General features: G+C 38.6%; 1 protein-coding gene across 27 annotated transcripts in view; it reads left to right on the top strand.

Moving 5' to 3' along the window:
• CELF2 (CUGBP Elav-like family member 2) overlaps window positions 1-26,025 on the top strand; it is a 654,777-nt gene that overhangs the window by 47,941 nt on the left and 580,811 nt on the right. For 3 of the 27 annotated variants that reach the window (XM_073589018.1, XM_073589016.1, XM_073589011.1), the window contains exon 1: window positions 4,703-5,000. The exons of 19 other annotated variants lie outside the window; for them this stretch is intronic. In XM_073589018.1, the coding sequence (XP_073445119.1) occupies window positions 4,927-5,000 (74 nt within the window). In that variant the 5' untranslated portion in view covers window positions 4,703-4,926. Of the gene's footprint in view, window positions 1-4,692; window positions 5,001-24,548; window positions 24,607-26,025 lie in introns of those variants that run through there. 5 more of the 27 variants (XM_073589005.1, XM_073589006.1, XM_073589001.1 and 2 more) reach the window with 5 other exon arrangements.

Here is a 26,025-nt window from a genome sequence, read left to right as displayed (position 1 = left end):
GAATAATGTTTGGGGTGGACCTAATCTAGATTTATGAATTAAACTAGGGCTCGGGGTCACCTGACAGACATTAGTGAATAAGCCCTGTAGTGTTCCCCATTAATTATAACATGCACACAGAAAGGAAGTCATATTTTATGTACTAAGCATGAAGGGTCATATGGAACACAGCTGCAGCAGCTGTCACTAACACCCAGACAGATGACTAATCTATAGGGACAATATTAATCCCTCCCTTTAAATCTGTGAAACAGAGAACACTCCACGATCCTCCTTAAGAAAGGAGGGAATAGTGCAAATCTCCAGCCAAAACCAAGTTGAATCATCAAGCCATCCTTTCAGTACAGTTTTAATAATACATGTGGACTAATATATTTCATATTGGAATTTTTTTTAATGATACATTACCAGATAGCAATCATCCTAATGTCAGCTTTCAGTAGTAAGCAGGACACTGCTCGGAAATGTTATTAATGGATTACGCGTGATGTCTTGTTCTTATCTGTACCATATACAGGATGAAATAGTTAGGAATGGGAGTGCAATGAAGGTCTTGAAATCGAAGTATTGTCATCACCTCTTGTATTTGAAAAAAAGTATTGTCAACTCTTTTATCCGCTACAGTTTATCTCAATAAGGCAAATACCTGATATAGCTCAATAAGACAAATATTGTAACAATACGGTAAGTCACTCATTTTACCTCTATCACGACTGTTAATATAATGGTCTTGAAGAAGGCCTGTGTGGTTAGTCAATTCCTAGAAGCCGTGTCTTGACTCATCCCAAATCTATTTTGCATTCAACTTCAACGGTAAAAGGTACTGGGAATTTCCAGACTCAGAGGAGGTGCGATATAATGTTAAACTGTGAAAAAGATATTTGCAAATGACAAGGGGACTCATTTTCATGTGTCATAGACATGATGTGTCATAATTATTTAAAAAAAAAACATTCCAATTAGAAATGTAGTATAGTTGTTCAGATGCGCTATATCTCTTTCCTCGGTTGCAGGCATTGCAAGACCTAAGTTTTCCATATATATATTTTAGACACTGTATATACTCGCCTGCTCAAACCCCTGCATAACCTTTATATATATAAAGATAGGTGCAGGCCTCCATTGGGTTAATGACTGCACAAAGAGTCACAGAAATCTAAAAAATCAATGGCGCAAAAGTCCAGCATGGCAGTAGTTTTATTGCACCCAAGCCAAGTGAAACAAAGATGCATCATTTCAGCTTTACTAGAGCACAATTGTCGGGATATAAATGTATATCCCTTAACCCATATTGTTTTAGATTCAGAATAGTCCTTTTAAAATGAGCAGAGGTCAAATTTTAGCTATGCAGGATTGCTGCAGCGAGATGTGAATGAACTTTTATTGATAAGTAATCTGCATGGCTTAAAATGAGCCTCTGCCATACACTTTAGGCCAGTTGCACTCATCCATGTGTCATGGTCTGAGAACTTAGCCATTGATGCATGAACTGGACACGGGTCTCCTTACCTGAACTCAAAATCCTCATACTGTATATGTCTATAAGGCTGTTACGTTTGGGTCAGGAGACCTGTGGACAGGTCCATACTTGGACTGCGAATCATGGATGGCCACCATAAGGTTGGTATCACACATCCATAAACACTGAGTGTGGTCACATTAAAAAACCAAGTCCAACTGCCAGGTCTCCTGACCAGAACTATCTGCTTCATAGGAATTTATGAGGCAGTTGGCTCATATTAGGGTACCCAGTGGTCATTCTGAATGATCTCATTTAAGGCTGGTTTCATGGACATGTGAAACAGATCCAAGGAAAAAAAAAATTCCACCGAGAATAGATTACTAAATTGTGTCCCTAAAGTCAACAGATATTACATGGCAACACTCCAATGCACTGCTCCCAATAAGGTTTACATGGATCCCTGGAGGTCCTTCATGTATGGATAGGAGTTACCACTGATGATAGCAAGAGCTGACGCTCTGGCAGTAGTGATGGAGCAGTACACAGGTAGGGATGGTAAACAGGTTAGAAAAGACTTATGGTTGGATAATCAGTGCAGTAAGCTTAAAAAAGGAAGATGCAATGATGCCAATGCAAAGCACATGTACTGCACACGTGTTCTTCTCTTTAGATGCTCTTACTCCAGGCAATAAGCTGTCCCCATAGTTCTCACTGGAAGGGAAACTTAGGAATCAAATGAATGCATAAATTGGTCTGGTCTGGCATAGCGGTTTGCAATTCTGGCTTATATAGGAGGGTCCTGATTTCCATATGCCCTTGTATCTCTTATCTGAGACATCCATACTACAGTAGCTAGGGTGGACAGAGTCCATTGGGTTACAGTCACACATCGGAGTGACATGTCCATGTGCTACCCGTTTTTTCCTCAGCACACAAACCCATAGAGTTTCATAGATCTATACACATATCCGTGAAACACATGGCTCCGTATGTGGTATCTGTGAGACTCAGAGCAGGTCCATGTGTTCATGGATAGCACTGGACATTCACGTCTATGGGGATCCGTGAAACACAAATCAGGAGGCTTCCTATTTGCTTCCGTTTGGCATCCTCACAGATCTGTTGTTTGCGATACATTTAGATAAAAATCTGACCTTCCAAGGGGCTTTTTTATTAGCTTGGGAAGAAACCCATTCCTTCACTGAAAAAAAGAACAGATGAGAAAAAAATGGAGGCAACAGGAAAATGCCACAGGGAGGCAATAGGGATAACATATGAGGAAAAAAAGATCTGTTTCTCAGGGATGGTAAAATTCACATGGATGTGTGAATGTAGCTTTAGGTGGCACAAAGGAAGTGTTTTGAAGTAAATTTTGGGGAGTGCTTTTAACCCTTTTTGTACAATGTGCCTTACTGACTTCTATTTGGACAAATTGCATAAATTGTCCCATAATAAAATAGAATATGCCTCATTATATTCCATTAGACCCTTTTAATAGTGTAGCTGCCAGTATGGTTACATATACTGTTGTATACAGGTAAAATAGGACACATGCACAACACTACTTGCACTACCTCATGTGGCTGCAAACAGCTATGTCAGAAGAATCTCCTCATAGCAGAATAGGGGTGAGAACCGTGTGATGCCATACATATGGAACATACACGTCACGCTGCACTGGGGGCTCTTACAGGTACACGGGGTTATCATTGTGTCCAGTATGCTGACTGCTCCAAAGCTTAGAAGAAACAAGATGATAACCCAAAGGCATTGAATGACAAGGCTCTATATAATGTATAGATAGAAATAATAATACTTGCCAGGTAGCAACCTCCAGGACATATGGAGAGAAAGAGACAAATAACAATAGATGGCTGTATAAGCATACAATATTTCCATGCAAAACCTGGCACTGGCGTATACTTAATATACTTTGCTATATACGGCGAGTGTATGAGTCTACAGATAAACAGAGCAATAAATATTGGTCATTTGTAGTTGTTAGATGCATAACACATGAAAATATGTAATATTCAAGGATGCTCATGTATGGGTGTGTATCTATCGATCAATAGATGGATAGATACTAGATAGACAGATAGATACATAGATATTAGATAGATATGGGATAGATGGGTAGATAGATAGATAGATGGGTAGATAGAAGATGGATAGATATGTGATAGATTGATAGATAGATAGATACATAGATAGATAAATAGATAATAGATAGATATGGGATAGACAGATAGATAGATACATAGATAGATAATAGATAAGGGATAGATAGATGGGTAGATGGATAGATATGTGATAGATAGATAGATAGATAGATATGTGATAAATAGATAGATATGAGATAGATAGATAGATAGATAGATAGATAGATAGATATGAGATAGATAGATAGATAGATAGATAGATAGATATGAGATAGATATGGGATAGATAGATAGATAGACAGATAGATAGATAGACAGATAGATATATATCATTGTATATAGATATATAATAACCTGTATAAATAGTGTGCAATATTCTCAAGTGCTGCCATCTTCTATCTTTTTTTCTACTTTTTGGAGATTATGTCATAGCCAAAATAAGGACTTTAGTGTTACTTATGTTATTTACTCTTTATATAGTCTGTCTATATCTATCTATCTATCTATCTATCTATCTATCTATCTATCTCTATCTATCTATAGATCTATCTATCCATCCCATATCTATCTCTCTATATCTTATCTATCTATCATCTATCTATCTATCCATTACCTATCTATCTCTCTCTCTCTATATCTATCTATATATCCCATATCTATCTTTCTCTATATCTATCTCTCTCTCTATATCTATCTATAGTGAATCATATATATATATACACATATTGAAAGTACTGTCTGTAGTAATCCCCATCTATGACTGCACTAGATATGATGTATGCACTGAGCATAGTTACCGCACAGCTGTGTATGCTTATATACACACACAGACTTATAAGTGTCATATAAAATATTTCATCCTGCCACTGTTTTCTAAGCACAGGAAGCCATTGGATACAACTATTCCCCCTCACTTCTAGTGTATGTTCCTGTGTGTTTTCTCAGCCTCTCCCCGAGTGCTGCTGCCCTTGCGCCCCCACATGCACACACGGCCTGGGGGGGGCTGCACTGGAGCTCCAGTGCGCGCAGGGGTTAACAGGCGCTGCAGCAGGCCCGGAGCTCCGCCCCTCCTTCCAGCACCTGGTCCTCTACAGACAGTTGCCTCAGCAGTAGATTTCAGAAGGGATTGGAGGAAAACAAGAGGGGGAGAGAATGTGACAAGTGCCGGCTCTGGCTGCTGCTGCCTTGGGGAGGCCTCCTGCACCTGTCCCTGCCTGTCTTGTGGCCAGCACTGTTGTTCAGTCAGACAAGCAGAGAAACATTGTTATTTGCCAGAGCAGCAGCAGCAGCAGCAGCAGCACCATGACTTCTTCATTCAAGCTGGATTTCCTGCCTGATATGATGGTCGATAGCCGCTTGCTAGTTTCTGACAGAATGTAAGTACCCATGCCTCATGCGGGGGGCGCCTCTGCTTCCTCCAGGCTGCACACTTTTGTAGGGAGTCATTCTGCAATCACTTTGAATCTCTTCATGCTTTCCTGCCTTGGACTGTGCTGAGGTGAGAAGCAGTGTATGGGTATGATGGCATTCATCCTTTCCCCTCATACATTTCCTCATTGCTTCTTGTGGAGGGCACTAATGAGGGCTAATGACATGAGCTGGGTCTCCCACCCTGTGACTGGCTATGGGGACAGAGATTAGGACAGCACATGCCATTAAAGCCCCTGCTCCAGTCATGTCATGTTTGTGGAAAGCTGAGAATCTCTGCTACTTCCCCACTGTTCTACTTGAATGGGATGTGTGACTGTACTCGGAGTGACACTGAGCGCTGGGCTGTGGGATATGAGAAGCTAAACAGGGATTTATGCCGGAATGTGGCAGCCGCCCGCCTGGGTCATTAATGTTTGTGGGAAGAAATATTTACACGACATATTTAATTGTTTCCAAAAATTGCTTCATGCCAAAAGAAATAAATACAAGTATTTACTGGAGCAAATCCACATCTGTTAACTTTTACTCTGTTTACTAACAACTTGTACGTCCCTTCACCATAGATCTACGCAGAAGAGAAATAAAAATCCAGTTTGTAGGGTTAAAGTGCATCTATAAATAAAAGCACGTCTAGGTTCTAATAACTGCCAGCCATGATTCATCTTTACGTCTCTCTGTGCAAAGCCTAAGAAGGACCATTCCGAGTTTTATGATCAATTTTACTGGCAGCAAACTTTCCCCACCGGTGAAGCCGCTTTCCTAAGCACATTAGAAGAGGAGCCTTTGAGGGAAGAGATTCGATACTAGCCTATTGTTTAAGCCGTGGCGCTATAGGGGGGGTGGGGAGCACGAGCCTTTCATCTGCTGGCCAACTTGATTCATAGTATTCTGTTAGTAGGGCAGAAAACTAAACCGCTTGTCTTCTTTTAGGTTTTTTTTATTTCACATCTAAGGGTGAAAAGTTCAGAAATCGCTGATCTAATCTATTTTTTGCCTCAGAAGAGGCGTCGAAAGTTTTTCCAAAAGAGTGTCATCAAAGGTCCAATATAGGCGCCGGAACGCGAGGGCTGGTAATGAAAAGGTTAAATGAATAAATAATGACCCACATGAGGTAGACGCAGGTGAACAGGAGGTCATGACGGGTATTGTCTTTCACCGTAACACTTCACCGTGTGTTCATCATCTGGTCTTACACCAGTGAAATAGATATTGTACAACAACAAGCGCCTGAAGTTCGAGGTCCTCCCTTTGGGTCACAGCAATATAACCTTCCCTTAGGTTCCAGAATAGGAGTTATGTCGACTTGCACGCAAGTTCCTTCTCCGATAGTTTATGTGTCTTCGACTAGGATGGCCCACCAGCGTCAGTTATACCAAAGCGAGTATATGAATCCTTCTTTGTGTTTTTCTTAGGTTGTTTCATTGCATTATTCCAATTTTCATCATTTCATCTCATTAGCAGATGACACTGATAAATCTGCCATTAAAGGAAAGAGAATAAAAAGCGTCATTGCAGACTTACTAAACTGGTTAGACGGGGCTTTCAGTGTTGTCAATGCCTTACAGCTTCTAAGAACAGTTATCATTCTCCAAACCGTTATAGTCCTTTGGCAAAGAGAATGTTCTTCATAGCCGCAGTACTTTAATGTGTACGTCAGATGGCATGAGTATTATCATTTGTAACAGTCTTTTTCTGGGCAGGATTCTTCAAATGTTGTTTATCACTTGGGTTGTTGTTTTTTTGGTTTTTTTTCCGCTACTGTGTACAGCTATGTTATTGTAGTACAAGCATTAAGATTTAATGAGCTTCCAGTGACATTTACACACTTGTGACAAAATTGCTGCAATAAAGAAACAGGATAGAAGTTCAAGTTAATATAAAGCTTGTGGAAATTACATTGATAGTGGTGGTATCAATAAACTTATTACTTTTCATACTGGCATTAAAGGAGACAAGCCACAAGGGTCTCTAGGTATTTTATTCTATTTGCTGTGGGCATGGGACATTATGACTTCTGTATGAAAAAAGCAAATACCAGTAGGGTGCATGAAGGTCTGACAGGTCTCTTTTAATGTGCCACATGAGAGAAAAGCATTATGCAACATTAACGTAAATGATCAAAGTAATTAGGACATGCAACAATGGAGCTAAAACTATTAAGATGCAATTTCATGTGAAATGTGTTGCATAATGTGACCAACATGCTAATGTCGCAGAGTTGACATTTTCATTTGGCGGAACTTGTGATAGAAGTAGATGTAAAAAGTAATGCAGTTCTAAATAGTTTGGAAATTCAGATTCCTTCTATCAATCTATTTAGTTATCAGTCTATTTCTCCATCTGTCTATCTATCAATCTGTCTACCTATCTATAGTGGTGCTTGAACGTTTGAGAACCCGTCAAAGTGTCCCATATTTCTGCATAAATTTGACCTAACGCTATATCACATTTGCACACAAGTCCTAAAAGTAGCTAAGGAGAACCAAATAAAATAAATGAGTAAAAATATTAGAGTTTGTCATTTTTATAAATGAAGATAATGATCCAATATCTTATGTCAATGAGTGGCAAAAGTATGCAAATCATTAGAATTAGAAGATAATTTGAAGGTGAGATTAGAGTGGGATGATGATCAGATGTGAGTGTGTAACCTGTTTTATGTAACTGTCAAAGACTGATCTTCACAATACGTGTTTGTGGAAGATTATCATGACATGAGCAAAGGAGATTTCTGGGGATCTCAGAAGACGAGTTTGTTGATGCATAAAATGCTGGAAAAGGTTACAAACCCATCTCTAAAGAGTTTGGACTCCACCAAACAATAGTTGGACAGATTGTGTACAAATGGAAGAAATTCATCACAATTTTTATCCTTCTAATGTATAGTTGACTAGCAAAGATCATCCAAAGAGCAATAATCCACAAGGTCACAAAGGAACCCAAGGAAATCTTTAAGCAACTAAAGGACTCTTTCACATTAGCTAATGTTAATGTTCATTAGTCAACCATTGTTAAAACACCGAGTAACAATGGTGTTCATGGTAGGATTGCAAGGAATAAGCCAATGTTCTCCTAAAAGAATATCTGAAAGAAGGCTGTTGGAACAATATTTTGTGAACAAAGGAGACTAAAATACAGCTTTTAGGTTTTAATGAGAAGTGTTATGTTTGGAGAGAGAAAACAAAGCACTATAGAGTATAAAAACCTCATACCATTTATGAATACATAGTGGTGGTATATCGTGATTTGGTCCTGTCTTGTTGCATTTGGGCCAGAGCGGCTTCCCACCATTGATGGAACAATGAATTCTGAATTACACCAGCAAATTCTAAAAGGAAGATGTCAAGATAGCTGTCAATGAGGTGAAACTCAAGAGAACTTGGTTCATGTAGCAAGACAGCAACTCAAAGCACAAAAGTCATTCTACAAAAGAATGGTTAAGAATGAAGTTGAAGTTTTGAAATGACCAAGTCAATGTCCTGACCTTAATTCCATAAAAATGTTGTGGAAGGACCTAAAATGAGCAGCTCATGGAAGAAAACCCACCAACATGACAGAGTTGAAGCTGTTTTGTAGAAAGGCATGGGCCAGAAATTCTCTAAGCCAATGTGCAGGACTACTCAACAATTACCGAAAACATTTACATACATAGGGTTACACAAGATGCTGAAAGCAAAGACTGGCGCATGTTTGCCGCTTATACACGTTCAATAGTGGATCATTTGTCTCAATAAAAAAATGATAGCCTAACATTTTTTTACTCATTTGCTTATCTTTATCTACTTTTAGGACTTTTGAGAAAATATGATTAAATTTATGCATAGATATGTAAAATTATGAAGGGTTCAAAGATATTCAAGTGCCATTATCTGTCTGTCTATCTATCTATCTATCTATCTAGCTATCATCTATCTATATATGTCTACTATCATCTATCTATTTAAAAAAAAATGAAAAAGAGATAATCCAATGAGCTAATTAAAGTCCGCTTTTTCTTTGCACAGTCCATTGGAGTGCTGCCTCTTTTTCATCTTTTATATTAGTATAACAATTGGGTCTTTGTTTGGGAGGCCTTGCACCCCAAAGCCTAGCTATCGGGTGCAGTTCCACTATATGATCTATCTATCTATCTATCTATCTATCTATCTATCTATCTATGTATCTAATCTATGATTATATGTATCAATATACCTATCTATAAACCATTCTATTATTGAACTTTATTTTTTTTAATTTTAATATTGATTTTTAATTAAGAGGTAAAGCACATTAATGACACATGCATAAAGAAAAATAAATAGTTTATTTTAAAAATGCAACTTGTTTTTGTTATAATATATACGTAAGAGTTCCTCATGACTAGAATATTTCCTAGCATCTACTTCTGCCAGAACTTTTTTTTTCTTTTCTAGCCTGATGAGTTTAGGAATAATTGGATTACATACCTAATGCTATAGACTTCACACTGGTAGCCTTTAAACCGCAGTGGTCACCTAAAATAAACCTCTCTAAAGAAGTTGCCCTGACGTGAATGTGAACATTACACTTTGCTGATGATCCGAATAGCTTAGAAGATATATAGCTTGAAGCAAGGCTTCATTTGTCATCTGGACACATAACCGTGCTGACAATATTTGAAGCCGGAATAATTTGTTCGTATCATTAAAGTTATTCAGTTTGTCCACAGTTTTTCCGATTGTTGTAACCTGCTTGTTATTGTTTGTACCAATTTCCATTCATAAAGTGGCAGTAGAATACATCTTAATACGCCATTATATTATAAGTGTTCTGTGCGTCTGCTGATGAGCGAAAGGTTTTAGTAGGGATTAATTGTGGCATCAGTGGGATGAGCACTGTTGACAGTAGTTGTCATCTGGATAAATGTAATTTGTACTAGGTAGACGGCGGTATGGATCATTAGATAGATCAGCGTAGGCCTTTGGATGTGACCTTTTTTTGTATCGTTAGCAAGCAAAGTATAAAGAGTAATTATTTTTAGAATATGTTGACTATGAATTAGGCCAATTAAATGAGATGTGACTATTTTTGTGTCCCATTTTTCTTTTTTACAAAGCCATATTATGCAATCTTGAGAATGGTAGGCATGAAAGCCTAACAAAAATTCTTGCTAGCAAGCATTGGAAATGCCATTGAGAGTTCATAATATCACATATGCACAGCCTCGATATTATTTCACATTACCTAATGCTGAATAGCTTAAATACAACATTAATTATGTTATTGCCTGATTTTATTGGGTTATTGATGGATGAATTTAACTTCACTTTGTCTTCTTATTATATCTGCAAAATGCTGCCGATAGCAAAAAAAAAAGGCGAAAACCTTTCGTTATTGCACAGTATGCATGCTGCCCAAAGAAGGAACCTTTTAGTCATTTATAGAAACAAAATAGGAGAGAGGAGGGGACGCTCCTGGTGTGATACCTGGTGGTCAACTATAGGAGGTTAGGAACAAAGTACATTAACCTGCCGTGGTTATGCTGCCGGGTGAAGGCGGATTCACCGCCGAAAAGCTTTGTGAGGACATAATGACCAAGTAAAGAAGTTTCTTTTCCATCCAAAACAAGTGTCTGTTTTGGTCTGAGCACCCTAATCAGCCGTACTTCTCTTTCCTTTTAGTCATTTATGACCGATATTCGTGACATTAGAATTATTGTTCGTGTAGACTTCCTTAGGCATGAAGGAATGGTTTATTTCTTATATATACCATATATAAGATATATATATGTATACATATTATACATATGTATATATATATATACTCAAAAAAATAAAGGTAACACTATTCCATTTGCAACAGGCTGTTTGTGTTCCCTTTGTTTCTTTGAGCAGTATATATATATATATATATATATAATGTATATATGTGCAGTAGAATGGAATTTATTACCTGAATCGTTAAGGTTTTCTTGTTGCCACGCACTAATATGATATTTGTCAATTAAATTCTATAGGTTTATGTGCAGTACTATATGCCTCCCTTATAATAGTGACATATTGATGAGCTGGGCCAGTTGACAAATGGAGCTCTGCTAGAACTATATGTATTGATTTTTTTTTTTCCAATGTGGCCTGAGTAAACATTATGGGATATGTTATTCTTGACACATTTGCACATGGTCTTTACTGAAGAATGAAAACTTACCGTTGCATTGGAAATAGTCTTAATATAGCCACTGTTGACTAGCTAATGCAATGCAGCTGATGCCCGGTATTATACGATTTGTTAGATTTTACTTAAATTGCTTACTTGGCATTGGGAGAAGTTGCATAGAGCTTGTGCAGGTGTTTACGTATGTATTCAATGTGAACCATAAGCTTATTTCTAGGGCCTTTCACCATCGGTTCTCAGACAAGACCACGAATATTGAAGCATTTTAACTTTCCCATACCAAGTGTAGTAAATTCAGTGGTATTGCCTGCAGCTGTTCACTTCCGAAAAAGGTACAAATTATTCTCCCCCACACTCGCTGATTTTCAAGCTTATATTTATGATGAGCAGGTTCACAGATAAATATCATCAACTGAGCTTTGATTTACTACACAACAGCCTGGCAAATTTGAGGGAACACCGGATGTTTTTAATGACCAGCTGTTCCTGGTACTCATGTACTGTTCTGTAGACACAGTACAATATTTGTAATATTGTAAGGAAGATATAGTGAGAAGGTAATAAATAGCTCATAAATAGCTATAAATGATATTTGCTTATTGCATGAGCTATGTTTCATATTGATAATAACCAGGACTATCGTCGGAGCCGGCAGTCTCTTACGCAACCGGGATTGGAATTAAATTTATTGAATAAAAAAGTTTAAAAAAAAAGCTCAATGGATACTGTGTCCAAGCTGGTGTCAGTGGTGGGTATAAGTAGCATTTCCCTTCAGTAGGAATTTACATTTGTTTTACTGACCATTATAATGCTGAACTTTACAGAGCATGGGGGGGTGCATACTGAAATCTTGCCTTTAGGCATCATTAAGGTACTGTCACACTTAGCGATGTACCAGCGATCCCGACCAGCGATATGACGCGGTCAGGATCGCTGGTGCATTGCTAAGTGGTCGCTAGTGAGCTGTCACACAGGCAGATCTCACCAGCGACATCGCTGGGGACTGGGGTCGCTATTTACTTGTCACACTAGGCAATCCTGCGTCCTCCCGCCCGGCTCCACGCTCGTTGCTCATCTCTCCACAGGAAGCGCCGCAGGAAGCTGACAACGAGAAACAGTCCTGGACGTTCTCGTGCGATCAGCGATAACTAGCGGGGGAGCGGGTCGTAGGTAAGTATCAGACACAGCGATGTCGCTAGCAATATCGCTATAACGTCACAAGTTATAGCGATATAGCTAGCGATATCACTTAGTGTGACAGTACCTTAAGACCATGTACTGCTTTTGGCAACAGCTTTTTTGGATGAGGTCAGCAGTACTTATAATATTCTATTCTTCTTATTAAGTAATTTTTTTAGTACATAGTAAATAAAATAACTTTTAGAAGATTATTTAGGTCTTGTTCATTTTTGACTACTTGTAACAAATGTTCATATCAAACTTACAATTTGTATATTTATTTGGCTCCTGAAACACAAGCAAAGAAAGCACTTTGGCCAAAATTAAAGAAAATTAAGACGGCCCTCCAAAAGTCCAACTTGGGCCTAGAGAAGTCACTACTGATAGTACCATAGATACGCTTGCACCTTCTTCGCCTTATGGGTTATCGCATTGAGGGATTTGCATTTAAAGTGTGTTGTTCTTCAACTATGAGTGAAGAAAAGGGAATGCAGTGTCTAAGGATGCTCAATACCGGAGGTCTGTCTTGTTATATGTAATTCTTCACTCAAGGAAAACTGTTGTAATTCCCTCTCGCTTGTAAAGATAGTTCTGTTTTTATTTCTAGATAACATGTTATAGAAAAGTGATGATGGTTTTTGACCAGCTCAAGTACATATCTGCCAAGTACAAGTCATTGTACTGCTGTATATTATAAGGAGGTAAAGATTAGTAAGGACATGAGGCATCTTCAGGAATGTGGAGTTGAATGAGTTTTTTTTGTGGAATAATTTGGTCTATCCATTGTTTTTTTTTTTTTTTTTCAAATAACCATGGCAGATTTGCTGACTGATCCTATTAACTCAATTCATCAGTTTACATTAGTTGTCATTAGTTCCCATATAATCAGTGTTATTACACGGTCCATTATGATCTGCATTTTTTATTGAGATCTGTAAGGATTGAAATAAAAGCCATCCTGATGGCCTATTAAATGTAGTACTTGCTCAGGAGCACTGAGATTTATGCTTTTCATCTTTCATTGGACATTTTTATTTAGCATAAAGGATTATCTAGGAAATGTCTTTAAGTAATAAGCCAACCATTACATATTGAATCCGATGTAAGATCACTGGTCCCAGTGAGTGTGCTGATGTGATGACATCACAACCGCCAGTAACATGACTGCATCAGCCAATCACTGGCCTCAGTGGTCATGTACTATGCATAAATGCTAGCGCCACCGCTGAGGCAAATTGTTGACTGCATCGATCTTGTGGATAATGGACATGACATCACCAAAGGAGTGATGAGGATCAACACAAGGGTAGCAATTAAGCCAAATGAGTGAATAGGTAAATAATGGTTATTTTATTATTGTACCCCATATTCTTCCTTTGTTTTTGAAAAATCTTTAGTTCTCAAATCCCCCCCAACAGCTCAGACTTTAAGGGTTTCCTACTGAGAGAACACCTGTGGCAGTTAGTGAAGCATTGACCCCAATTAAATTGGCAATGCAGTATGACCTGTCGGGGTCACTAGTGTACTGGAGTTAAGTAACACCAATGCAAAGAATGTATCTAGGGTATGTGCCAGAATACATTAACACACTCTGTAAATATATCTCTTCCAACTCCTTCAGTTCTCACCCTCATGAACATTGGATGAAGGTCTTGTGTAGTTATTCTTTAAATCCCGAATAAAGGTCATTTTGTCTGGATAGCAGATCTTGCCAAGTTCAGAAATGTGCATATGCATTGAGTTGATGCAACAAGAATATGTTCATCTCCTCTAGAACAAAAAAACAAACAAATATTGCACATGTTTTTCAGCTTGTCAACTAGAAAGTATTGGTTCCTTTTAAATTATTCAGAAGAATTACCCAACACCCAAACTATTTTTATGCGACTTTCAAAAGAAGTCCACCTTTACATAAGCAGTCCGTTCTGCCGGGACTGAGAAATCAGTGTTTGACTTGATATGAAAATGAGGCTGTAGATCTGAAGCCTCTGTCACTCCAGCTCTATTCCCCACCCAGCCCTGCCTCCTACTGCTTGACTCACAGCTCCTTTGCCTGAAGTCAAACAGCATAGAATCTGTCAGTCAAAGAGTAGGCGGTGCTTCACAGAGAATAGAGCTGGAGTGACAGAGACTTAAGATCAACTACAGTATAGTCCTTCAGTCTCATTTGCATATCAATCGAAACTGTGATTTCTCAGTAATGGAGGAATGTACTGGCCTTGTAAATGTGTGACACCCTTAAATTTTGCATTGATCTCAACATTTTTTTTAGCGGGGATGAAGCCAACTGTAAATAAACACTTTTACTGTAATCTGTGGCACAAAATGGCTCACAGTCGGCATAGATTAATTTTTTTTTTGGCTGAAGATGCATCAGACTTAATGAGTCATGTGCATGCTAATGTATTTGGTGGATCTTACACCACAAAGCATCTGTTTAAAACTTGCTTTTAAAATGCTAGTCTAAAGGCCCCTTTACATTTAGCGATGCACCAGCGATCCCGACAATGATACGACCCGGTCAGGATTGCTGGTGCATCGCTAAATGGTCGCTAGTGAGCTGCCACACAGGCATATCTCACAGCGACATAGCAGCGATCTAGCAGACGATACTTACCTTTCAGACGCGGCGATCCTGACGTCCTCCCGCCCGTGTCCACGCGTCGCTCGTCGGCGCCAGCAGGAAGCCCAGCAGGAAGCGCCCGACGAGAAATGGAGCTGCGCGATCTCGCGCGATCAGCGATGGACAGCGGGGGAGCTGGTCGGAGGTAAGTATCACACATAGCGATATCGCTGCTGCGTCACCAAATCGGTGATGCTTTAGCGATATTGTTAGCGATATCGCTATGTGTAAAACCCCCTCTAGTAAATGTCCCACAGTTCATTCTCCTTTAGAAGCTTCTTTCAACTTCTGCTTGACAATATCAGAGAGCTGATTTGCATACTATCTCCTAATGAGCAGCTATATAAGTTTCCACACACCAGCTGGATACCATCAATGAGAGCCAGTATTCAATACAATATATTAAGTATTCAAGAATTGAATGATTGATCTGTGACCATTGGTGTTTGCTGGGGATCCTCATATAGTTGCCTGCCTTTTCATACAGTTGTGGTTGAAAGTTTGTGAACTTTTCAGAATTTTTATATTTCTGCATAAATTAGATCTAAAACTACACAAGATTTTCACACAAGTCTTAATAGTAGATAAAGAGAGCTAACTTAAATATGTCAAAAATATCAGATTAGACTTGCGTGAAAATCTTATATAGTTTTAGGCCAAATTTATGCAGACTTTTGGAAAATTCTGTAGGGTTCAAAACTCACAAACATTCAAGCGCCACTGTAAATTTTACTTTAAAGCAATTATTTATCTTTTTATAAGGTTTGGCTAGAAATTCCCCTTATCTAAGCATATTCTAATTGTAAAGTGGAGGTCATGGTATGTTACAAGTGCATAAGCCAGTTGTTCCATTCTGTAACATTTCACGATTAGACGGAGCTCTCTGGGGTATTACAGAGGCTTTACCTTATAGAACAGTGTTGAATACTTCCAGTAGGACAATCATTCCTTTGTTTTGGCACATGGGATGAAGTAATTGTTTCTCAGAAATAAAGCTGAAGAAAACAGAAAAAACATAACGCGCAAGGAAGAACATGTCAGATAAAGCATTACTGTCTATACATGGACAATTATGGTATTTGGACTCCACTGGATTCTGAAGTGCTTCACATCTCTTATATTCCTTTAAAAATATGGAATCCATTGGAATATTATTTATTAGATTTATAATATATTGTGCAGTTGTGTACGATGTTCAAGGTTGTGTTATAGGCATTGTGTTACACTTCCTATGTTAGAAGCCCTATTTTAGTCATTGATTCTTTCAAAGTAGGTTAGTCTTGCAAATGAAAAATTAGATGTGACATTTGGTGCATCTGTAATTTAAGGAACCATAATGGGACAACGAGAAGACTCTTATGTATTGTATATGGATTTACTTGTCAAGTTTTTTTAAATGAAGCACTTGGATTAACGATTCCTGATCTAGAAAACATATTTTTACTGATAGATTGGTCTTAATTAATTTTAAGAAATAACATTAATGGTCTATTCAACAATTGGCCATAAATGTATGATATTTGCATGTTAAATCACCCTGGACTCTCACTGGTAAGGTAACATGGCTCCCAGTTAAATAGATATTGGCATATATTGTGCCATATAAAGCCAAATGGAAAAGAGTGGCATTGTGTGAAGTACTATAGCGGAGTTCCAACCATGAGGGGCGCCAGAGATGCGGAGGTAAAGGATAAGCTTTTGTCATAGACATAACAGAAGAACCTTAATTTGTAACGATTGGACATTAAGTATGATTGATTGTGGACTCAGAATCAATGATCGGTTTGTTAAAAGTATCCCACAGTGAAATGTCATTAACGGTTACGCACTGCAGTAGTGATCAATGAGGACTCAAAATGTAAAGGCACTGCAACAAATATATAAATGATGACCTCAGTGACTTCTCCAATTGTTCATGTGCATTGGCATCATATTGGCAGGTGTAGTTTAAACAACATCTCATTTTCTGATGAAAAAAAAATCCATCCCTTTAATTCAAGTGGATGCCATTTGTAAAATATCGGTAATCTGTATTGAATTACCTTTATGTTTATTAATATGCATTGCTCAAGAACCAATGTGAAATATTTAAATTAAGTAATTAGCTGTATTACTGCTTTATACTCTAGTGTTATACTCATTTCGTCATAGCTAGTGATGAGTGGGCCAGTGGAAGTTCGATTTCGTGGGGTTTGACCGAACTTTAGTCCAAATAATAATAATAATAATAATCTTTATTTTTATATAGCGCTAACATATTCCACAGCGCTTTACAGTTTGCACACATCATCATCACTGTCCCCGATGGGGCTCACAATCTAAATTCCCTATCAGTATGTCTTTAGAATGTGGGAGGAAACCGGAGTGCCCGGAGGAAACCCACGCAAACACGGGGAGAACATACAAACTTTTGCAGATGTTGTCCTTGGTGGGATTCAAACCCAGGATACCACTGAGCCACCTTGCCGCCCGGGTGGCGGCACCAGAACTTTACCCGAACTCAATAGAAATCAATGAGGACCTGAACCTTGGAGCTACAAAATCTCTCTCCTCCCCGAACTCCCGAACTATAAAACACACTTCCAGAAGTCCATGTTCGAAGTTTAGCATCGGACATTAGGTGCTCGGCACGATCCCCGAACTTTACAGTTTGGGTTCTCTCATCCCTACTCATAACTTCTTCCGAGGATCGCTCTAGGGTCTGCATGGCCTTTCCTCATTAAGTTTCTATACAACAGCCTGTTGTTCAGCTGTAATCTCTTGGTACTGAATGATTTCTCTGTCTTTGGGACACTAAGGTCACTTGTTCACATGCATATGCAGAGCACATGTTTCCATAAGCTCTGGTGACGTGGGTTTATTTTTTATGCATCCCGGTCACATGCCTTCACACACATTTGGTTAAATAATGAGCATCACTCACCGTACATGACATACAAGAAAACTTGAAATAGACCGGCGTTCAGCCTGCTGCTATGGAAACACACATCTCCTATTTAATGTTAGTAGCTTCAGCAATAGAAAAGAAAAAATAATATTAAAAATCCCATTGTTTTGGGCATTGATTTACCTTTTTTTGTTGTTGTATTGTAAACCACAAATCAAGGTTTATTTCTTCCCACTGATGCTAGCAGTGTTATATTCTTATTTAATGTGTTATTTTATATTCAATAAGATTACTGTAATTTTTCCCTGTTCAGGAATATTTGCAGAGGTTATTGCATGAAAAGTGGAGAATAACAATCGTAAAGATGCTGTGGACGGAATTTTGCAATATTATAATGTTAGTATTTTTTTTTTCATTTCTAATGGTTAAATTTGCTGCCTTTTCACTTGCAGTTTATCGGAACCCACCTAGTGCTACATAGAATATTATCTGCTTGAATTGCCTTCACTTTAGCCAGAATATAAGCTTTGTTGTTTAAGGTGCGATTGGAGTGAATTTTCCATGCCCCATTTGTACATTGTTTTCTCGCTAGTCATGCAAGTATTATCTATAATTACATTTTCAAGCCAGTACAAATAGTAGGCTTTGTGGAAAAAAAACATACATAATGGAATGCAATTGCTTAAATTATACAATACGTATGTGTTCATGTCCCAAATCCTCATCAAAATGCTTTCCCTTAAGTTCCAGCACCATGTGTTTGTCATTTAAAATGCATTGAATATTGCAATAATGATACATCTGTGTCATTGAGCATGGACTGGTGGCATGTATAGATGGCAGGGTTCAGACCATTATCTGCCTGTAGTGACCAATGATTTGAAGAGAGCGCACCAACTTCTGTTTTATAATTTTTTTAATTTTTGTGTAGGTCTGTTTAGGAAGTCATAGCTGACATTTTCTCTTTTTTTATGACCTTCAATTATAACTTTTTATTGACCAGTGACATTGTCATGCTTTGATAATACTGTGATCTTAATTTCTTAATGAGTTCAGAATCACTTAGCTTTCCCCCCTTGCAACACTACAAGACTCCATTATTATAAACTGAACGGGGCAAGTGGGGGGCTTTTCTAGGAATTTCCTTTTAGGAGCTTTAATGGAATCTTTCGACAGGTTTTTGCAATTTAATCCGAAAGCAAAGAGTCTGATTCCAGCGATGTGTCACGTACTGGGCTTTGTTTAGCCGTTTCAATTCAATTAGTGTTTTATCAGCAGGAGAATATCACTACAAAACAAGCTGGCCTCATGCCTACTAGTCCAACCAGCCCCCCACAACGGATTAGCTGCTTTCTGTCAATATATAATATATACACACAGCTGTCAATCAGTGATGTGAGCGGGGTTACACAGGGCTCAACATTTTGAGCTCTGCAAGATCTGCAGCATTGAAAACTGTCAGTCTAACACAACTGAAGCAACCAATAAACTAAATGATACATCACTAGAATCACATTGTGCTGCTTTCAAATCACATTTTAAAAATCTGCTGACATATTCCCTTTAACTCCTTCACGCCATGTGCATTTTCCATTTTTTCATTTTGTTTATTCATCCGCTTTTTCCAAAAGCCATAACTTGTTTTATATTTCCTTATAGGGCTTGTTCTTTTTGCGGGACAAGTTGTACTTTTGAATGGCACGCGCCATTGATTTTAACATCTAGTGTACCTGAAAACGGGAAAAAGTTCCAAGTGTTGTGCGGTGTAATTGCAAAAAAAGTACAATTCCACAATTCTTTTTTGGGTTTTTTTATTTACCATGTTCAGTATATGATAAAATTGAGCTGGCAATATGATTCGCCAGGTCCGTATGAGTACACAGATACCAAACATGCATACCTTATTTTTTTTTTATTTAAGTGGTGAAAAAAATATGAAATTTGTATGAAAAAATGTTTTTGCGTTTGTCACCATTTTCTGAAAACCGTAACGTTCTTATTTTTCAGTATATTGGGCTATATGTGGCTTATGTGAGCTGATGTTTTTATTGATACCATTTTGGGGTTGATATAATGAGTTGATTGACCCTTAGCGCATTTTATTGCAATGTTGCGTCTACAAAAAAAAACTTATTTCTAGCTTTTTGATTTTTTTCTCGTTACGACTTTACCAATCTTATAATTTATTTTATGCTAGCCGAAGAGCCTGGCGCTGCCCGGGCATAGTAACTAACTATGGTTATGGTTAGTTAGTGTGCAAACATGAGTGTATAGCCCCGCCCACGCCGCATAGCCACATTCACTATTATATCCCACATCATCCCGTCAGCCAGAGCAACCGGACTACTAGCCCTAATATCCCATACTGTCCCGTCAGCCAGAGCCACCAGACTACTAATATCCCACATCATCCTGTCAGCCATAGGAACCGGACAACTACCCCTAATATCCCACATCATCCCATCAGAGCCGCCAGACTACTACCCCTAATATCCCACATCGTCCCGTCAGCCAGAGCCACCGGACAACTACCCCTAATATCCCACATCATCCCATCACAGCCGCTGGACTACTACCCCTAATATCCCACATCATCCCGTCAGTCAGAGCCACCGGACTACTACCCCTAATATCCCACATCATTATATATATAAAGCTGAGTGTAAAGCCCCGCCCACTCCACATAGCCACATTCAATATAATATCCCACATTATTCCGTCAGCCAGAGTTGCCAGACTACTATTCCTAATATCCCACATCATCCCGTCAAAGCCAGTAAAAGTAGAATAGTGAAATTGCACAGAAACATGGTTCACTAAGATCCCAGGTCAACTTGTAATTTGTCTGGCTGAGTTGCTCATGGATGTACAGCATCTGTATGCAGTATAGTATCATATTTAATGGGTTGTTATTAGAGTTGAGCGACTTTGGTCGGATCGGGTTTCATGAAACAAAATTTGTTTCAGATGAAACTGGTCCGACTAGGGCAAAAAAAGTCGGAGTTTCGTCCGAAACCCGACCCCAGTGCAAGTCAATGGGAAATAAAAGTCGGCATTGAGCAGATGACATTATTCCCCATTGACCCCCATTTTAACATGAAACATTTTTTTCTATTTTCCATCCCAAAGTTTGGGATGCGTCTTATGGTTCGTTGTGTCTTACAGTCCAAAAACATGTGGTATGTGTGATATTTTGTGCTGGTTGATGGTAACATACAGAGTGTCGCATTGGACTAATAGGTGGTACCTGGCACAATCCTAAAAATGTGTTGTATTTATACTGTACAATAATATCTGCATCCAATTATTTTTTGGAGATTTATGTGGAGGAATTATATGGAGTATTGAGCTGTGAAATTGATGAAATATGAATTGTATGCATTTGATCTGCCGGGGCTGGTTACTGCTCAATGACTTGTATTTGATTATGTATATATTGTCCAATAATCATTCTGTGCATTCTGTGAATCTAGCATGTGCCCAGTATCCACCTTATAATTCATGTGCCAAGTGTGTGGCCTAATTACAGTAAGTGCTAAGATGTTGGCTGATAAGCCTTAAGGATTCAATGATAAAGAGGGTGTCTATGTCAAGGCAAGTTGGCAAGCAAGATTGGACAAGCAACACCTACTTTGCAACATAGGTAAATGTCCTCTCCCAAGAATTAATTAGGAATATTTGAGTGAAGCACCATCCACATGGTGTGAGTCTGATAATGAGGCCATGTTCACACGTTCAGTATCTAGTCAGTATTTTACCTCAGGATGTGTAAGCCAAAACCAGGAGTGGGACAATCAGAGGAAAAGTATAATACAAAGACGTCACCACTTCTGTATTTATCACCCACTCCTGGTTTTGTTACAAATACTGAGGTAAAAAACTCACCAAATGCTGAATGTGTGAACGTGGCCTAAAGCCCCCGTCACACATAGCGATATCGCTAGCAATATCGCTGTAACATCACTGGTTTTGTGACGTAGCAGCGATATTGTTAGCGATATCGCTACATGTGATACTTACCTCCGACCGCTCCCCGCTGGTTATCGCTGATCGCGCGAGAAGGTCCTGGGCCGTTTCTCGTCGTCAGCTTCCTGCTGGGCTTCCTGTGGCGCCGACGAGCGACACGTGGACGCGGGCAGGAGCACATCAGGATCACTGCGTCTGACAGGTAAGTAGCGACCCCCGACCCCTGCTATGTCGCTGGTGAGATCTGCCTGTGTGGCAGCTCACTAGCGACCACTTAGCGATGCACCAGCGATCCATATCGTTGTCGGGATCGCTGGTACATCGCTAAGTGTAACGGTACCCTAAGTCTGGAGGGATAATAGAATTCACTAATGCGGGCCACTAGAAACCATCACAATACTGGTCTAATTTATTGCAGCCTGTGTTCTGTGAATGGACATTGCAATGGTATGTTGGCTGAAATCCAAACAGTGTAGCTCCAAAGTGTTCCTACCAGCAAAGGGACCCACTTTTACTTTATGAGAATGATAAAAATCCTCGCTACTGTCCATTTGATTGCATGTGAGGTGCTAGTGCTAAAGATTTCTATCTATGCTTTACATTTACTAGTAAAAGCAGTATGGTGGTTGGATTTCCGTAGAGTTATGTAGGCGGTGCTCTATGACTATTAACTTGTTTGTATCAAATTAGCAGTTGGAAAGAAGGGGACCAACAGCAGTTCTGTATGAGGACCAGTGTATTTTCTGTATTGTCCACTGGCAATACAATATGAATAATGGTTTTCAGTTATATTTAAAGAGGATCTGTCACTTCCCATTAATATGTATTTCTTTGACTGGTGTAAATGCCATTGTTCTTCTGAATTTGAGGTTGTGTCTGTGCTCATCTGTTCCTGAGATATGACCCCCTTTTCTTTCTATGTACAGTATATTTAGTTTTCATAAGTAGGTTTGGTTATTAAAACTTCTTTGCCTTCTTTGTGGATGTCTTCATGAGGACAATGCCTAGTTGTCTAATAAGACTAGACTTACATATATAAAGGGCCAAAAATAGAGAGGAACAGCATCCGATCCAGGTGAAAAACAAAATTTGATCTTTATTTTGCCACAATATGATGTTTCAACTACTGTAGGTCTTTTTCAAGCATGCTTGGAAAAGACCTACAAAGGTAGATCTACAGTGGTCGAAGCATTGCACTATGGCAAAATAAAGACCAAATTTTATTTTTCACCTGGATCGAATGCTGTTCCTCTCTATTTTTGGAATGTAATCTTTCCAATTGGGTTCATCGGATCCGATATGTGCATCCATACATTTGAAGTGCTGCTCTTGTATTAGTTACATATATGAGGGGGACATATGTTAGGAACGAAAAGGCACAGAAACAAAATAAATATGATGACCGATTAAGGAGAAGAGCGGCATTTACACCAGGATAAAAAAATACATATTTCTAGGTAATGACAGATAGACTTTAAGTACTCTGCTTAGTTCTCATACTTTTTGGTAGGTTCTGTTTAGTACATATTGTATTTCAGAAAATCCATTTTATAGAGAGTTAAATTGAAAAATTTAGGGTCTTTTCCTCCTTTACGTTTCTCAGAACTGGTTAGTTTTGATTAGGAAGCAGACATGCTGCGGGCTGTCATCTCGCGACTACAATTGCAGGCATAATTGTGATAAGTTATAGCTGCATTACTCTAGGATGAGGCAGAATTGAGTAGCGCTCTCATAAATAAAAACATAAAGTTAAACTGCGCTGCTCTATTTTTGTAATGTATGAGGATATCCGCTTTGTATTTTTCACTGGCAGTAACTTGGTGATATAACAGCCCTAGAAACTTTAAATGAATTCTTTATGCTTGTACTTAACTGGTTCTTATGCAGTTCAGCCACGAACATGTGTGTCTCAATAGACCATGTAATAGGCAGCCAAATCCAAGTCTAGCACTTCCCTTTTCTAAATGCTTCTGTTAGGAGCGGGGAAAGGCATTCCAAACACATTGATAACAATGCTTCCTCTACTCTCTCTGTCTTGGGAAAACCAGGCGATGTTCTGCAGTTGTGCATCAAAGTGTAGACAGGCGGCCAACACCAGTAACACAAAGCACTGCTACATAGTTGCATTAATCCTATAATATTCTTGGCTTGTTGGAGGGAATAGTTTGTCTTGAACACATATCAGTCTTATGCAGGTATTCGACAAACCAAAACCAACATTGTTATAAAATACAAGCCAGTATTTATTTCAGTCATCTAGTTATTCCACCAGCATGTCATATAAGATGTAAAAGTGTTGACTTCGATACTTAGAGACCAAAGGTGCTTGGCTGAGAGATGTTTGCCCTCCATTTGACAGCTGGCCTGCTATTATGTCACTGGGCGAAGTAGATTGTGCTTTCAGAGCCTGGCACGTTATTGTTTGCCAGTAGACAGAGAAATCATGTAGGACCAGGAAAGACGTATGCCTGGACTGCCATCAAGATGACGAATAAGCAGTTGTCAGCCAAGTAACCGTCTAAGTGCACAAAAATCTTCAGACTGGTGTCACCCATGGAAAATCACAAAGTCATGCTGTGACATAAATGAATGGGAAATTTTAAGCCTCTGTGGTGTCATCTTATAGTTATTTATGCCACTGTCATAGACATTTGGTCCTTTGTTGGCAAAATGTAGTTATTTTATTAGCTTTCTCATCTTCTCTAGACTTATAGAAACTGTCTCTGTCCAAGAGTGAAGGGGAAACTCCAGTCAACACATTACGGTATTGTAAACCAATCACCTTTCTCTATGCGGCCTACCATTGCGTTATAAAATTATTGAAATGCCCTGTATCCTGATTACTCTTATTACAGCTGTTTTGCCTCTAGCTGAACTTCTTGGGATTATGGCCCTGTTCATCTGCCACATAATATTTGAGGGACATAGGCAGCAAAATTAGCAGATTGCAGTGTAGATCAGCAGCTGTTGACTTCCCTGCAGATACTTACAGATGAATGTGCGACCATGCCTTTACAGTGGGTAGTGAAAGTGGTTCTACTACCAGGATGTTGCTACCCCATCTGAGAACAGCATGATGTGGACACTGATTCCAATGATGTGTCACTTAATCGTCTGCATACTGTCATTTTGATAGCATAATTGTTTGATCTGCTGAATATCTACAGATTCTCTTAATGCTGAGCTCTCTATAACCATTCCCAACACCACTGAATGGCAGCCTTCTGCATACTGTGATAAACCAAAAGAAAAATGGTGCTGCAAAATACCTCACAAATATATCAACTTTATTAAATATAAAATATAGCAGATTTTGTTAAAAAACAGATGGATTAAAAAAAAACACAGAGTAGCTCAATTGAGGGCTAACAACAAACCTCCCAAGGCTATAAACAGTATATAATTAGTATGCCTACGCCCCCTGAGGAAGTGACACGCCCCTGACGAAGCTTGGTGAAACGTGTGTCAGGGCGTAGGGCTACACACTTAACAGGGCTCCACATTATTACTATGTAAGTTTCAATACTCTTCTTTCTGATGTATACAGTATGTTAAACATTAAGGTATGTGCTGTAATAGATATGTTGGCATACTAACCATATACTGTTTATAGCCTTGTTGTTAGCCCTCCATTGAGCTTTTTTTTATTTTAATGCATTATATTTTATACTAAAGTTGATATATCTGTGAGATATTTTCTATCACTGTTTTTCTTTATCTCGTGATATTTAGTTTACATCACTCTTACTCAGCCAGATGCCTTTTGGTTATAGGAATATTGGTTCGTCCTAATATTTCTGTACACTGTGCATAGGCAGAAAGCTTGGGGCGGGGTTATATAGAGCTTATAAATATGGAGCACTACATATCATCAGGTTTCTCTATTGATAATGTGCTGAAAAAAAGTGATTTTATCAAAACTACAGCAAGCAGCCCAGTAAATGACACATCACTGGAATCTAGGTCTCTGTCTCTACATCATGTTGCTTTCACAATAGTTGGTGACAGATTCCCTTAAAGAAATATATGTAAATACTACAAGATATATATAATAGACAACTTATTTTTGACTAGAGCTTTCTGAAGTTTAATGATTTTGTTAAAAATATATTTAAGTGTAACTGTTTAAGTCATATAAATCTAAATCTATTTTAGTTCATATTGATTGACAAGGGCTCCGGAA

This window comes from Dendrobates tinctorius, unplaced genomic scaffold (genome assembly GCF_039654945.1).
Source record: "Dendrobates tinctorius isolate UK_male_01 unplaced genomic scaffold, ASM3965494v1 ptg000105l, whole genome shotgun sequence".
NCBI classification, from domain to species: domain Eukaryota; kingdom Metazoa; phylum Chordata; class Amphibia; order Anura; family Dendrobatidae; genus Dendrobates; species Dendrobates tinctorius.
The sequence above is the reverse complement of the archived record's forward strand: the minus strand, read 5'-3'. Positions and strand labels throughout refer to the sequence as shown.